This window comes from Narcine bancroftii, chromosome 1 (genome assembly GCF_036971445.1).
Source record: "Narcine bancroftii isolate sNarBan1 chromosome 1, sNarBan1.hap1, whole genome shotgun sequence".
NCBI lineage: Eukaryota > Metazoa > Chordata > Chondrichthyes > Torpediniformes > Narcinidae > Narcine > Narcine bancroftii.
In genome coordinates, this window is record NC_091469.1 from 416,731,917 (window position 1) to 416,749,176 (window position 17,260).

The 17,260-nt window shown below is 40.7% G+C and overlaps 1 protein-coding gene across 10 annotated transcripts in view; it reads left to right on the forward strand.

The window, feature by feature from the left end:
* cmc1 (C-x(9)-C motif containing 1) overlaps positions 1-17,260 on the forward strand; it is a 218,063-nt gene that overhangs the window by 77,123 nt on the left and 123,680 nt on the right. Inside the window, exon 1 of one of the 10 annotated variants that reach the window (XM_069914039.1) lies at positions 550-710. The exons of the other annotated variants lie outside the window; for them this stretch is intronic. Within the exon in view, the coding sequence (XP_069770140.1) occupies positions 692-710 (19 nt within the window). The 5' untranslated portion in view covers positions 550-691. Of the gene's footprint in view, positions 1-549; positions 711-17,260 lie in introns of those variants that run through there. 10 annotated transcript variants of the gene reach the window in all.

The following is a 17,260-nucleotide window of genomic DNA, read 5'->3' on the forward strand; positions in this document are numbered from 1 at the left end:
TGCTTGGTGCTAATGAATCTTTCTTTTTCATTCTGTTCCTATACTCTACAATTGTGCTCGTTACACAGCCATATGAATGCAACAGATAATCAGTTGGTCTGTTCATAGAAGAACCCTACTCACTCGACTAGGTATTTCGTGATAAATAAGCAAACTAAAACTTAACGTGATTCATTTATTTTCCTTGGAGGTGGGTATAGAGGCTGAGAGTATACGACAAGCCTTCTTTGGCTTGGCTTCGCGGACGAAGATTTATGGAGGGGTAAATGTCAAGTATAGATCGAGTCAAGAGCAGGAAACCCTTTTCCGAGTCAACAATGTCTGTAACCAGACAAAATCGATGGAAAGGACACATAATTTTCACGCAGAGGGTGGTTGGAATCTAACAAACCCTGCCTCGGTCCTGACAGAACCCCTCCTAACTATAAAGTTACTTGAAACGCCGAAGTAGAGAAAGTTTGGGCCAAACATCGATCAATAGGATGAATAGACGTGCAGACGGGCACCGACCCGATGAACCTTGACCTTTCGTTGCCCTGACCCAGCCACGAGCACTGAGCTGCAGTCCCCGGAAAGGACTGATATCTATCCACAGACGAGCCTTCCAGCACATCGCACCGGAAGTAACATGTTGTTGCCAGGCAGCCAAAGGTGAAAGGTCGAAAGCGAGGCACTCGCATGCGGAACAGCGATGGATGTGGGCCGCGAAGGTAATGTGGGAGTTGGGGCCGGCTGCACTGGTGCTGAGCGAGAGAGAGGTGGGGGTGGGGATGCCGGTGGGCTCGCCCCTTCCCGAAGGTTGCATTTTTACCACCGAGAAGGCGGTGAAGTCTGTTGCCGGCCATCGAGCTGTACAAAGGGATAGAATGGGGTCAGTCAACGTTTTGAATCCGATGAGGCGTCCAGAACGGGAATATTGACTACTCGTGAGTGCTGGGTGACCTGCTGAGTTCCTCCAGCAATTCTTAATTTGTTCAGGATTTCACCATTTGCATGTTGCTTGGCTTACTGTTTTTAACTTCTTGCAAGCGAAAGTACGCATCTTTAAAGCAGTTTAGCAATTTTATAGGCCGAGGGTCTGTACCCAGTTCAATTCATTGTCGCTAGAAACTTGTGAAGTACGAGACTAGGATTGATCATTTGGAAGTTCACGTTCATCAATTGCAGAAGAAATCAGCCACTCATTGTGAGAAAGACTTCTGACTTCACCAGCTCTTTGCTCGATTTTACCCTAGAGTGAAAGGAGCATAATTCAATCTGAACAAATTCTGATCTGAAAGTATGGTAATTCCCAGCAGTGACATTTCCAGGATCAAATCTGCATCAATTAGCCAGTGCCTAATGGCACAGTTGACGCGGCGGCTACTCTGCTCCTGCAATAACACACGCAACCAAACGGGTTGAGCTCAGTGAGCAGACTAGTTTATTGCAGGCTGCTGGGCTGCACTTGTACTCCCAGCCCGGACCTGGCTGAGAACCGCGCTGGAGGGCGCTGACGTCATCCGGGCTCACGTGGTCCCCAAGCGCGGGTTTCTGACCCCCAAGCTGGAAGGAAGGGAAACCCCTGATGGTGCCATTTTGGCCGGCTGCCCCGCCACATGGCTTACAAGCGGGGTCGGTTCCCTGCCTTGTGGTGAGCCGCCACACAATCCCATAAATAAATGTTTTTTTTTTAAAGCTACAATTGTTGAAAATCTAAAATGAAAACTGAAATGCTGGAATTTGCCAGGATTTGTCAGTATCTTTGACCTGAACATTAATTAAACCACCTAAATCATCTGGCTTCAAGATGAGGTCATGCTCTGCAGCAGATGACTTCCCTCCTAACTCACAAAAGCATTTCTTCCATTTATGCCAGGAATGAAATGGAGAATTATCCACTTATTTGGATAATAATTGACCCAACTTCCATCAGGATATCATCCAGGACAAAAGTGCCTATCTGATTGGCACATCATCCTGGAAATTAAACTTTCACTTCCTTCATCACTTGTGCACCATGGGTAGACTTGTAACATTTATAATGTTCATGATAATCAACAGGTCTAATCAGTCACAGAAAATGATTGAAAGGGTTAAGTTCTTTCCTAACCATGTATAAATTTTGTCTTTAAAAATATCAAATAGAAAGTGCAGACACAATGTAGGGCAAAAATACATAGAATTGGACAATAAAGATGTCTATGTGAATAAAATTGTGAAAAAATTCAAAGGAAGAAAAGGAACAAAAATGATGCAAAAGCAAGTTTTTTTTGTTATGAGGACATGAACAATGCTAGAAAGGTTCCGCGGAATTGCAATCTTTAATTTGCCAACCCTTGAGGCTGGGTTAGGGTAGGAATTTCAGGATGGGAACAGTGAAGCATTTAAAAGACAATATGCTCCTACAGTGGTCTTGCATGCGTTTTTTCATCACCTCACCGGGTGACACCAAAATGACTAATTTTTTTGTGCAGTGTTTCAGCAGAAATGTATTATTTTTTCTAAAAATATCCCTGTAGTTAGTTATAACAACAAAAATGTTTTTCGTAAGCCCACCTTACATATACCTACAAGGCTAAAACTCTATGCTAATTTACTTTTTGAATCTTTTAATGCATTCTGGTCAGAGCTGTCATTATTATCCAATTACAACAATGCTTTGAATTACATGGCTTTGTCTACAGCACTATAAGCACACACTGTTGTTTTCGTTGCTGCTGGTGTTTTTCTAGTTGCTGCTTTTGTCAAATATGGTGGTAATTAGTAATATTAGTACATAAAACATTACTTATAATTCTGTAGTCTGGTATAGGAGGAGGTCCATGGGGGGGTGGGGTGTGGGGGAGGGGGTTACACCATGAGTTACCGCACTGGGTGACATCAACCTTAGTGGCGCCATTGCATCACTGCACTTGTACTTCATGTTTGGGATTGGATAATTTATCAACATCATTAAAATAGGCCCGATTTTGTTGTTACAGAATATGTCTTATTGCAATTGTAACTGATCTGAACAATCATGGCTGTAAAGGATTCCTTTTATACATTTAATTGAACAAAATTAAAATCTATCTTCATCTGTAATCTTGAAACACTTCCTTTTTTAATCTTTTAATTTTCTTTCATCCGTTGCTGAATGCACCTCCTTACTTCAGCAGGGATTTGGGTCAATTTGGCACCATTTGTCTTGTACAGTGCATGGGTTGAAGATGACATGCATTCTCTTAAGCTCATAGATTTTGGTGTATCTGGTGAGGTCCATCTGCTGACTGTGCCACAGGAGTGACAGGAAGTGCTTGATGAATGAATAATTGAAGTGTATATTGTAATTTTCATGCTCAATGTAGAGATTAAATGAAAGTTATGGTTACTGCAGCTTTCTAGTTTCATAAAAATTGTTGTTATAATTTAAGTATATTTAACACAGAAGGTGGGACAAAAAGAAAAAAAAGACAACAATTATAAAAAGAGGAGCAGCATCAGGCTGTCACTGGGCATTGGGACTTCACAGAGAATAAAAATGGCAGCGCTGCCAGAGCAGCTGGAACAGCAGTGCTGCTGCTCATAGGGACCCTGGAGAGCACAGAAACAGTGCTGTTCCAATGGATTCAACTGCCTGATCCTAATACCGGTGGCCCCATACAGGCTTTAAACAGCCTGTTTAAGGAGTCATCAGTGTTTTCAAACTAAAATCCTGAGATTACAGATTTGTGCCCAAGAGGGTTGCAGACACTGGGAGCAGTGGACCGGTCGGTGCAGGACACTACAAACAGGAAGAACATCCTTCATTGAGAGGGAGAAGCAGAGAAGATGACCCTATAGGATGGTGACCATGGCAGTGGACCAGCAAGAGGTTCATTGGCTGAGGGAACCACACAGACTGTGGCCATTGAATTTGGGGTACCCACATGGGCTGTGGGCTGCTAGAAACTGGCTTATGGAAACCAGGTATTGGATCCAGGATTTGAGAGTGTGTTGAGAGTGAAAAGGTTGAGAGAGAGTGGGGCTAAGGCCTCTGGCACTGAAGGCTTCCTGATCATGTTGAAGGTTAGGATCTGGAGCTTGGGTTGCTGATGGACCAAACAGCAACAGTTGAGGCTGAGGGAGCACCATAGGCAAATCTATGGACACACAGTAACTCTGAAGGGACTTTTTTTTTTGCTTCTCATTCCCTTGAATTGTAAGGACGCCGGGTGTCATTAATGATGATTTTGTCTGCCTTAAGGCAGACAGCATGCAATTTTGTGTTGCATAACATTAAATGAGTCTTGAAAAGGAAGAGGAAAGAATCAAAATATTCTTTTTTAGCCAGTAGGGGAAAAATGTGCAGAGCCAGTTGGTCTTTAATATGGTTTACATAATAATAGTTTAAGAGATTGATAGTGTAGGGAAAAAAATCTTGAATCTATAAGTGCCAGTCTTTTGTACCTTCTGCCTGAAGGTATTAGAGAGAAGAGAGGATGGGCAGAGTCATGGGTCTTTTGTATCTTGGCAGCCTTGAGGTAGCACCTCTCATTGGATAGGAGGTTAGGTTTGCTGCTTTCTGTAGCTTTCTATGTTTGTGGCATTCGAGTTTCCAAACCATGCCATTTTACAATTGTTCAGTGTACCTATAGAAGTACAATAGAGTATTCAACGACATGTCTGATCTGCTCAAACTCTTGAAAGAGTTTCTTTGCACAGATCTCTGTTGAGAGAGAGTGGGGCTAAGGGACACAGGTTAGCCCTGAGGGAGAGGGAATGAGAGATGCTGTATGGATTGGCTGCCATCAGCTCCGTACTGGATTTATGCGTACTGTAAATGGAGATGATAGTGGTTTTTAATTTAATTCCCCTTTAATTAATAGTTTTTTTTAGATTTTTGAAATTTGATAAAAAGATATTGAACCTGAAGGATTTAAAATTATTTCAGTTCTTGAGATAAACTATCTTTAAATTTTCTTCAGCTTTTAACAGTAGGTTTTGTTTTGCTTTGAAAAGTTGATTTTCCATTGAGTTAGAAGTTATAATTTCTTTGTTAATATTGATATATCGAGAAGGATTTGAATAAATTATGAACCTTTTCCATTTTTTTTCTTTGCACTTTTCCATGAGAAAGTGATGCTGAGAAAATTTTAAGAAAGCTGTTCTCTGATTAACAATTCAAGAGAAAGAAGACACGTGAAATCAGGTGATGCAAGGAGAATGACAGTTTAATGTAAAGCCAATTAAATGTCAAGAAAACACACATTTAACAATACATTATCTTGGGTAAAGACTAACAGTGCAGCTAAACAATTAATTGTTATGTTCCCAAATTTTTATTATGTTTGGTAGCATTTAGCACATTTATAAGTTACTCCCTTTAACTGATATACTGGAGGCTCTGACAATTGATCCTATTGCTTTAGGATCAACAATGTTATCAATGTGTCCTGTACAGTTTTTAACCTTGGGTGATAACCATATTATTACTTTTAACCAATTAGACTTTGAGTTGTGAGGACAATTTTTTGCTAAATGTTAGCATAATAACTTGGCTTGATACAAGTCATGATTTTATTTTACAGCATAGAAACAGGCCCATGCCAAGCAAGTTGTCTACCCAAGCTAGTCTCATGTGTCTGCGTTAAGTCCATGACCCTCTCAACCTTTCCTATCCATATAGCCATAAGTTTAACATAGTGCAAGGACATCTGAGTTGCCTATTAGAAGTTTACCAATAGCCATTCCTTGTTCAAGGTCTGCTGTGAATGGGATATTAAGCCTTTATTTTTGTTAATGTCCATGTTCAAGAATAAATATACAGTAGTTCTTGCATTTTCTTTTTTCTTTGGCTTGGCTTCGCGGACGAAGATTTATGGAGGGGGTAAAAAGTCCACGTCAGCTGCAGGCTCGTTTGTGGCTGACAAGTCCGATGCGGGACAGGCAGACACGATTGCAGCGGTTGCAGGGGAAAATTGGTTGGTTGGGGTTGGGTGTTGGGTTTTTCCTCCTTTGCCTTTTGTCAGTGAGGTAGGCTCTGCGGTCTTCTTCAAAGGAGGTTGCTGCCCGCCAAACTGTGAGGCGCCAAGATGCACGGTTTGAGGCGTTATCAGCCCACTGGCGGTGGTCAATGTGGCAGGCACCAAGAGATTTCTTTAGGCAGTCCTTGTACCTTTTCTTTGATGCACCTCTGTCACGGTGGCCAGTGGAGAGCTCGCCATATAACACGATCTTGGGAAGGCGATGGTCCTCCATTCTGGAGACGTGACCCAACCAGCGCAGCTGGATCTTCAGCAGCGTGGACTCGATGCTGTCGACCTCTGCCATCTCGAGTACTTCGACGTTAGGGATGTAAGCGCTCCAATGGATGTTGAGGATGGAGCGGAGACAACGCTGGTGGAAGCGTTCTAGGAGCCGTAGGTGGTGCCGGTAGAGGACCCATGATTCGGAGCCGAACAGGAGTGTGGGTATGACAACGGCTCTGTATACGCTTATCTTTGTGAGGTTTTTCAGTTGGTTGTTTTTCCAGACTCTTTTGTGTAGTCTTCCAAAGGCGCTATTTGCCTTGGCGAGTCTGTTGTCTATCTCATTGTCGATCCTTGCATCTGATGAAATGGTGCAGCCGAGATAGGTAAACTGGTTGACCGTTTTGAGTTTTGTGTGCCCGATGGAGATGTGGGGGGGCTGGTAATCATGGTGGGGAGCTGGCTGATGGAGGACCTCAGTTTTCTTCAGGCTGACTTCCAGGCCAAACATTTTGGCAGTTTCCGCAAAGCAGGACGTCAAGCGCTGAAGAGCTGGCTCTGAATGGGCAACTAAAGCGGCATCGTCTGCAAAGAGTAGTTCACGGACAAGTTTCTCTTTCTCATTACTTTCTCATTACTTTCTCATTACTTAGATCCAATAATGCACAATTTTGCAGTCATTATTAGAGTTCAAAAATTGACAAATAAAATTTATGAATAGTTCAGTTCAGAGTTGTTTGTTGGATCTTACTGTTTGACCACTGGCCACCATCTTTGTCTATGCAATACCATTAATTACTTTTAAAAAGATAATCACTTGATTATCAAGTGCAGCCATAGGTAGGCACAATGAAAATGTGAGTTTGTCACTTACATCATCATTCATCAGAAATGTTGCTGATCAGAATTTTATGTGAGACATGGTCTCATGAGAAAGCTGTTTGTTATTAGCACAATTTACTTTGATGTATAGAGCTACATGTTTCTTTTCTTAATTGTGTTAAAGTTGATTTTATTCACTGGCCTAGTTGCCTAAGAAAATAAGAAATAGGAACACGCTCTGCCACTCATTAAAATGATTTTTTGACTTTCTCCTTGGCATTCCCATGGAATTGAGGATTTCTTACTTCCACTCAGTTCTGTTGGTTCTGAAGTGGCTAAAGGTGGCTACGTGATATCCACAGTCTGTGGAATATGTGGGACAGATGGTGATTGGCAGTGTAGGAGGATATTTTGGGGATATTGTGCATTCTTTGAGAATGAGATCCATGTGCTTGCTCAGTGCCCTCCTGGATGTCTGTTCTCCATTTCCCATGAATTGGTGAGGATATAACATTTTCTTCAAAAAGACAAACAATGGCCTTCCGAGACAGAGTTTGGAGTACAGTGCTAATGTCAGGCATACAGGCAATGTGATTTACCCATTGGAGTTGGTGAATTCAGACATGTTGAGCATTTTCATAATTTTATGTTAATACTTAAGAATTACTGGAGCCTGAATATTGTGCTGAGAGAGAGGACAATGAAATTGGTTCCCTGTTCCTGCCAGTTAATTTGTATGTCATTGTGAAGACCGTTTTGGCAGTATTCTTCCATTGTTTTGATATATTTGCTGTAGACTATGGGTGACATCAAAATATACGGAACGGCTGGGATCAAGGCAGTGCAAAGAACTACAAGCCTCGTGTGTTTGATGTTTTATCCTTGACTGAAAGCTGAGCTGGAGCTGGTTCTGAATTTTGCCTCAGTATTTGTTGCTGTTGAAAATTGGAGCCCAAGATGTGGAAAATGATCACATTATTTTGCGTCTCATAATGGATCTTGATTGTTGGAGGAAGTAACATGAAGTTGGGACAGGTTGATAGAGGTCCATTGTCTTCCATATGTTTCATGTGAGACCACTCCTTTTGTACATTTTACTGAAGGAATAAACAGCCCTTTTCATGTTGGCTAACCGGTAAACTGGCCATTCAGTGAACCGGTTTAAGAAGCCATTTTTGCCGTTCACACTGGACCACTGTTAATCGGTGCTCTGTGTCCTTTTACACACATCACAAGACATCCCCAGGGATAGGGGAGTCTTATCCTCCACCAGTGATGTTTGAGTGACGCATCAAACGATGGTGGAACTGCCCTAAATTCTGATCAATGTATTATGATCTTGTATTTTAACAAAATGAATCATGCCTAATTATAACATAATTAAGAATTATGTACAGCACAGTATGGGTCCTTCAGCCCTTGTTGTTGTGCTGACCTATATAAATCTTTCTAAATTTATAAAGGACTGTGGGAAAGTGGTAGCGGCAATAGCGGATCATTTATAAAGACTGGAAAAGTGGTAGCAGAAGTAACGCACAATTTATAAAGACCATGGGAAAGAGCAATGGTGGACCTGCCCTCCCAGAATTGCATGCGACAGAGAAAGGGCTGTATGCATGGAGCAGTCAGGGAGGGGTTTCACTGCTGCACAGAATTATGGGAGGGCAGGTCCATCATCACTCCCTCTCTCCAGCTGCAACTTTCCCTTGATCCTTTAGAAATTTATAAAGATTTGTATAGATGGCATCACCTACGGCTCCTAGAACGCTTCCACCAGCGTTGTCTCCGCTCCATCCTCAACATTCATTGGAGCGCCTTCATCCCTAACATCGAAGTACTCGAGATGGCAGAGGCCGACAGCATCGAGTCCACGCTGCTGAAGATCCAGCTGCGTTGGGTGGGTCACGTCTCCAGAATGGAGGACCATCGCCTTCCCAAGATCGTGTTATATGGCGAGGTCTCCACTGGCCACCGTAACAGAGGTGCACCAAAGAAGAGGTACAAGGACTGCCTAAAGAAATCTCTTGGTGACTGCCACATTGACCACCGCCAGTGGGCTGATATCGCCTCAAACCGTGCATCTTGGAGCCTCACAGTTCGGCGGGCAGCAACCTCCTTTGAAGAAGACCGCAGAGCCCACCTCACTGACAAAAGACAAAGGAGGAAAAACCCAACACCCAACCCCAACCAACCAATTTTCCCCTGCAACCGCTGCAACCGTGTCTGCCTGTCCCGCATTGGACTTGTCAGCCACAAACGAGCCTGCAGCTGACATGGACATTTACCCCCTCTATAAATCTTCGTCCGCGAAGCCAAGCCAAAGGGAAAGAGAATAGATGGCAAAGTTTATATCTTTTTAATCTTTTGTTTCCTTCACGTTCCTGTACTCACACAAAAACGTCATCAACACGTCACTACTTTGTCTTTGATAGTCCATGTCCCATTCACACTGAGCTAATCAACACGCAGGTGTCAGATGACCCCGGAGATGAAGAAACCTACCAAGGCAGTCCACTTCCGGCATGTTTTGATGCCTGCGTGCAGATTAAAGAACATTCACACTGGATCCTTAACCAATAAATTGGCTGTTAATTATTAGGACAAGGTGCCAGTGTAAAAGGGGTTACTAAGTGACTTTGTATTTGGCATCCAGGTGTTCACATACTCAGACATTGTTGACATACTATTTCTGCACTTTTCCTATAAACTAATTGCGTTCCAGCTGAAAACATTGAAGATGAGGTGTGATATTGCAGCAAGGAAAACTAAGAAGAGAGTTGGGGTGGTAACGCAGTCTTGCTTGACCTCAGTTTGTACTCCATGTATAGTGGTTGATCCATCATTTATGATCTTGGCCTGCATAAAATTGTAACAGTTAGAAAGGTAAGGCTTTTCTGAGGGCAGCCAAATTTAATTAGTTTTCTCCATAATCCCTGTTGGTTGACAAAATTAAAGGCTATATACTATGGCTAGTGGTGTTCTCTACATTTTTCTTCGATCGGGGTGACAAACTGTTGTAAACTCACTAAATTCTTGTTGAGTTGCTTTCAAAGAAATGCCCTTTTAGATGAGTGTTAGTCAAACTCCCCTTTACCTTTTCTAGCAGAAACCAAACGTACGATTTTCACAAAGCTTCCAGAACCCTTTTGTGGGTCAGCTTAAATAGTGACATTCCCTTTTCCTTTGGCCACAGTGGGGTATACTCATTTTGCTTACAGAAAGAAATCAGATAAATTGTCTTACCATACGAGGCCGCTTCAGCACAGTATCCCTTCAGAGATGCTTCTCCAATTGCTTCTTCCTTCAAATAACCCTTGAGCAAACAATGTACTGTTGCTTTAATCTGTTGGTCACATGGTCTCTGCACCTGTGTTTTTTGGCACTTCTTTCTTATGAAATATCCAATTTGAGTACATGCTCTCCCCAGCCTGTCAATTCACAATTTCCCATATCTTGCAGGGCTTGCAACTGGTTTGTTCTATTAAAGTGACAGTTCCACTCAAATGAAAATGAACTGAAAATGGGAGCACATAATACTTGTATATTGGTGAAAATCAAGTTCATAGTATCTCTTTGAAAGAACAGATCTCAGATATGGACAAGGCAGTTGTGGAGAATCCTTGCAATGGTTTTCCCTGAGGCTACCAGCAAGGAGACCCTCCTGTAATTACCACACTTGGACGACTCTTTTTCTTGAAGATGATTTGCCCATCACCCTGGTCACAGTCTTTTCTTGCTGCTACCTTCAGGAAGAAGGTACAGGAAGCAGAAGCCCAGTATCTCTCGATTCAAGAACAGTTTACTTCAAACTGATATCGGGCTCTTGAACCTCCCCATATTACACTAATCGTAAAATTACTCTGACACCACTAAAAGACTATCAGCGCAATTGTAACGTCACATATTTGATCTTGCACTATGGTAGCTGTGACTATTTATTATTTATCTCATGTATTTATTATCTGTTAGAATTCAATTGACTGTTCACTAGGTCCCTGTTCAGCTGCAGCAAGTAAGAATTTTGGTTCAAATTACATTATATAACATATCTGACAACAAACTCACTGTCATTATTAATCTTGCTTGACCAAGGAAATATTTAGTGATCATCACCTTCTACAGTAGAAATTTCAACTTTATGCCCCCAGCATTTTTTTTGGCTTTTAATTATACCATTGTTGAGGATTCCAGGCCACTTGGTAACTTTAAATAAATATTTTCAGCAAATTTATTTCTCTGATCTTTGAATATTACCTCTTCATAAACATTTTACACAACTGCTGAAGAATTATTTGGGTTGAGTATAGTCAGAATCTATTTTAACTAGATCACAGATCTTCAGAACAAAATGTGCCAGAAGTTCAACACTAAGACGGGTGAAAATTTGATTAGGAATGATGATTAAGTGGTGATAGACTTGAGTTCTATGTAATGTTCCATCAGAAATTGCAGAATAGATAATTTAAAAATTAATGTATTAGACCTGTTTAAATAGGAATTTTTAATAACATTCAGCTGAAACATTTTAGGCTTCCTGCAAAATTTTCTGGGAGTTTTAAGAATTCAGTTTTTATTATTTTATTCTGGATTTCTCAGTGTTTTTTTTTACCGGTTAGTTCATTTAAAATATGGGTATGTATTTTTTCAGTGTCATGACTGAAGCCTTCCATTTTTTTGTGACCATCACTGTGATTGTGACTGGTATAACTGTTACTTTTATGTTTGAGGAGGTGTTCAATTTGGAATACCACATGCCCCATTGCTTAACATATTCTCAAAATGGTAAATGAAACAAAGTATAATTTGTCTTTTATTTTCACTGGATGTGGTGGGTTTTTTTTTAAAAAAAGCAGTCCAAATTAAAAATTCTACCACCATTATTATGAATAATAAAATTCCAACTGTGAACAAACACAAACCTGATCTCTGAAAATATTCACAGTAATTTTTGTCTTTTATTGTTTCTGTTAATTTGAAGTTGAGCAAGTTTAATAGTTATACATTTATTTTCAAAAATGCAAAGGATGGCTCTTTATTTTTAAATATCCTTTTTATGGGTCAATTTTTGATTTTTTTTTCAGTTCTCTATGCCAGCATTTATTGCCCCTGAGAACTTTGTGATGAACCTTTGCAATCTTTCTAATGAAAGTATTCCCACAATACAGTTCGATTATTTATTTATTTATATATATATATATATATATATATATATATATGTGTGTGTGTGTGTGTGTGTGTGTGTGTGTATATATACATATATGTGTGTGTATATATATATATACATATGTGTGTGTGTATATATATATATACATATGTGTGTGTGTATATATATATATACATATGTGTGTGTATATATATATATACACATATATATACATATATATATATATATATATTTGTGTGTGTGTATATATGTATATATATATGTGTGTGTGTGTGTGTGTGTATATATATATATATATATATAAAAATAAAAGATCCCAGGATTTGGACCCAATGATGTTAAAAGAATGGTGATTTTTTTTATTTTTTGTATTTAAACATGCAGCACGGTGGCAGGCTATTTCAGCCCACGAGCCTGTGCCACCTAATTACAATTAAGTAACCTATAACCTCGGTTGGTGCATTTCGAACAGTGGGAGGAAACTGGAGCCCCTGGGAAAACCCCTGGGAGAACATACCAACTCCTCACAGTGCAGGATTCGAAACCCGGTCACGATCGTTGGCATTGTAACAGCGTTGTGCGAACGACTACACTAACCAAGTGGCCTGGAATCCTCAACAATGGTATAATTAAAAGCCAAAAAAAAATGCAGGGGGCACAAAGTTGAAATTTCTACTGTAGAAAGTTATGATCACTAAATATTTCCTCGGTCAAGCAAGATTAATAATGACAGTGAGTTTGTTGTCAGATATGTTATATAATGTAATTTGAACCAAAATTCTTACTTGCTGCAGCTGAACAGGGACCTAGTGTACAGTCAATTGAATTCTAACAGATAATGAATACGTGAGATAAATAATAAATATTCACAGTTACCATAGTGCAAGAACAAGTCAGGTTTTATTGAAATCAGGATTGTGTGTGACTTGGAGGTGAATTTGCTGGTAATGGTAATCTCATGCCCCTGCTGCTCTTGTTCTTCTTGGGGTGACAATTGCATTTTTGGGTGGCATTGTCTTAAAGTTTTCTTGATAAGTAACTGCAGGGCATTTTGCCGCTACGGCCCACTATAGCCACAATGCATCAGTGGGGAGGGACTGAATGTTTCAGACTGGTAAATGGGGCACTAATAATTTTTCCTTCATGTTAGTGTTGAGCTCCTCCAATGTTATTGTATTGTCACTCATTGAGGCAGGTGGAATGTCAGGCAGTGAATCACTCACCATACTATACTCACCTCCTGATTTATTTTTGCAGCTGCTGTATCTATTTGAATGGGCTAGTTGAGTTTCTGATCAATGATGTTGATGTTGGTAGAATAAGGTTTAATATTTTCATTGAAATGTCAAGGACAAATTATTAGAACTTGTTGCGCATGCTCATAGCCAAACATTTGTGCGAATGAATGAATATTATTTGTGCCTTATACTTAGATGTCTGTCAGATCTTTTTGCACAATTAAAAGCTTTATTCTCTGAATAGTTGTCAATGGAATCAAATGTTGTGCAATCATTAACAAGTGTCCCCACTTACAATTTTATGATAGGGGCATGGAAATAAATGAGGCTGTTTAAAATGTTTGGCTGAGCGATTGTTCTTGTGACATTTTGGAGCTGGATGGTTAATCTGCAACAATTTTGTGATGGGTGAGAATCCAGCCATGGAATGCTTTTTGCTTTGGTTCTCATTGACTTCAATTTTACCAGGCCTCCTTGATGTCACAGTCAAAAATTATCTTGATTAAAAGGGAATTTAACTCTTAGGCCCTTATTTGGACCAAGGTAATGATGAAGTCTGGAATCAAGTGGTTCTGGTGAAACCCATATTTGTGAGCACAATATTGGTGAGTAAGTGCTGCATCTTGATTCTTTGAAGGACATCTTCCATCACTTTATAGATTATTGAGAGTACTAATCTCCCACTTGAAGTTGGTTGCAAATGCTTCAGCCTTGCCTTTGACATTCACAGTTTAAGAACTTCCAATTTTGTTTCCATCAACAATCAAGAAGTTCAACAATATTGATGACAAACCAGCTTGCTCAATTGATACCTCATTCACCACTCTAAAATATTCATTCCCTCCATTGTTGACATTTCCTGCCAGGTGTGTATATCAAAGTAGACCATGGTTACTCACCTTCCTAGTTTCATGGAATTCAAAAGCACAAAAACAAGCCCTGTGATCCAACTTGTCCATTCTGACTAAAACCTACACTCATCCCATTTGCCAGATTTTGGTTCATGACCCTCTAAATATTTTCTATTTCTGTACTTATTGAAATATCTTTTAACCATTGTAATTGACCTGCCTCTCCTATTTCATCTGGCAGCTCATTCCAAATACTCTGTGTGGAAAATCTTGCTCCTCAGATCCCCTCTAAATATTTCCCTTCTCACCATAAACCAGTGGTTTTCAAACTGCCCCCCTAAACTCACATTCCACCTTAAGCAATCCCTATGCCATAAGTGCTTTATGATTGGGAAGGGATTGCTTAAAGTGGTATGTGAATTGGAAGGGAAGGTTGAGAACCACTTCTCTAGACTCGATAGTTACTAAAATATTTTGCTTGTGAAAAATTGTCATTGACCCATTTCCTTTGGAGTTATGAAGCTGTGCACTTAATGAGTCAATTAGGTACAGTGGTTTTCAACTTTTTTCTTTCCAAATTAGGCCTCAAATTGGATGAAGTGCAAAAAAGATTTATTATGATAGCCTTAGCTGTAGCAAAAAAATGTATAATGTCAACTTGGAAATCAGAAGAGAGCCTGAGAGTACAGCAATGGTACATGGAAATGAATAAATGTATTCCATTGGCAAAAATAACATATAATTAAAAAATAAAGTCACATTATTTGAACAAATTTGGGAACCGTACATGGAACACAACAGAGAGGGCCTACCGCGGACCTCCACCCCCTAAAATGATAGAATGAGAAGAAGACAAAATGACCTGATCCAATGTGTAAAAGTAGATGACACAATTTTCTTGTTTGTTTTCATTGTGTGATGACATTGTTTAATAGGTTTATTGTATTGTATATGTTGAATGTTTAATGGGTTTGGAGGGGGGTGGGAAGGAGGGAAGGAAGGGAGGGAGAAAAAAGGGGAGAAAAAGCCACTATGTATATTAAAGAGGGAAATGTTTCTGTGTGTTTTGATTAATATGGTTCATAGTGTGAAAAATAAAAAAAAAACTAAAAAAAACTTTTTTCTTTCCACTCACATACTATCATAAGTAATCCCTTATTAAGTACAGAGCACTTATGGCATAGGGATTGCTTAAGGTGGAATTTGAAAACCACTGCCTTAAACCTATGCCCCTGAGTTTTAGATTCTCCGACCTAGGGTAAAAGACTACCTCTTCTATCTATGCCTCTCATAGTTTTATAAACTTCTTCCAAGTGAACTATCAATTTGTACATGACATCCCAATTCCAATTCTCAGTGCCATTCCCCTTTTTCATCACTCTGTCACAAATATGTACTTTTACCTCAAGGTCTTGCAGGTCAATAACATTTCCCATGGCCCTACCATTCTGGTCAGCCACAAACGAGCCTGCAGCTGACGTGGACTTTTTACCCCCTCCATAAATCTTCGTCCGCGATGCCAAGCCAAAGAAAAAAGACCATTCACTGTGTATATCTTGGCCTGATTTAATGTTCTAAAATGCTTTGCTGTGCACTGGTCTGGGTTAAATCCCATCACCTAATCTTGTACCCACTTTTGCAGCTGATCTGGATCCTGATTTAATCTTAGACACTCATCTTTACTGTCCTCTATATCATCAATTTTGCTGTCATCTGCAGAATTGCTCATCATGCCACCTAGATTCCCTTTCAAATCATTAACGCACACGATGAATACGTCAAAACCTTGCTGAAATCCATGCAGACATCAGCAACCATAGTGCCCTTGTCACCTATTCAAAAAAAAAGTTCAAATTTGTGAAACATGATCTCACTTGAACAAGCCTTACTGATGATTCTTAATCAGTCTTTCTCTTTCTAAATGTAAATAAACCTGTAATTTCTATCACCAAGAATCAAAAGGACTACAAAGTCATGCAAACACATTACCTACAGGTTCGTCTCCAAATCTCACAGCATCCTGAATTAGACATATTTTGCCATTGTGTACTTAACTGCATCAGGGCAGTGCTGATTGCTGCTAATGACGTTACTGGGGCGACGCGCAGGAGCAATAGCACACATACACAGGTTAGTACAGAAGGCCACATACATTGTGATGGATCTCAGCTGCAGGAGGAGGAGCTTGAGAGCATCGAGATCACCCGTATGGCAGAGAGCAAATAGAAAGTTCAGAGGGGTTTGGCTGGGTGGCGTTTGATGCGGTGAAGAATTCAGTGTTGTGTCTGGAAGGAATAAAAGGTAGTCGACTCCATTTTGTGCTTGGAAAAAAAAGTGAGTTTATTCTTTAAGTTGTGTGTATCTTCTCTTCTTTGGCTTGGCTTCGTGGACGAAGATTAATGGAGGGGTAATGTTCACATCAGCTGCGGGCTCGTTTGTGGCTGACAAGTCCGATGTGGGACAGGCAGACGCGGTTGCAAGAGAAAATTAGTGGGTTGGGGTTGGGTGTTGGGTTTTTCCTCCTTTGCCTTTTGTCAGTGAGGTGGGCTCTGTGGTCTTCTTCAAAGGAGGTTGCTGCCCGCCGAACTGTGAGGCGCCAAGATGCACGGTTTGAGGTGAGATCAGCCCACTGGCGGTGGTCAATGTGGCAGGCACCAAGAGATTTCTTTAGGCAGTCTTTGTACCTCTTCTTTGATGCACCTCTGTCTCGGTGGCCAGTGGAGAGCTCGCCATATAACATGATCTTGGGAAGGCGATGGTCCTCCATTCTGGAGACGTGACCTACCCGGCACAGTTGGATCTTCATCAGCGTGGGTTCGATGCTGGCGGCCTCTGCCATCTCGAGAACTTCGATGTTGGTGATGAAGTCGCTCCAATGAATGTTGAGGATGGAGCGGAGACAACGCTGGTGGAAGCGTTCTAGGAGCCGTAGGTGATGCCGGTAGAGGACCCATGATTCGGAGCCGAACAGGAGTGTGGGTATGACAACAGCTC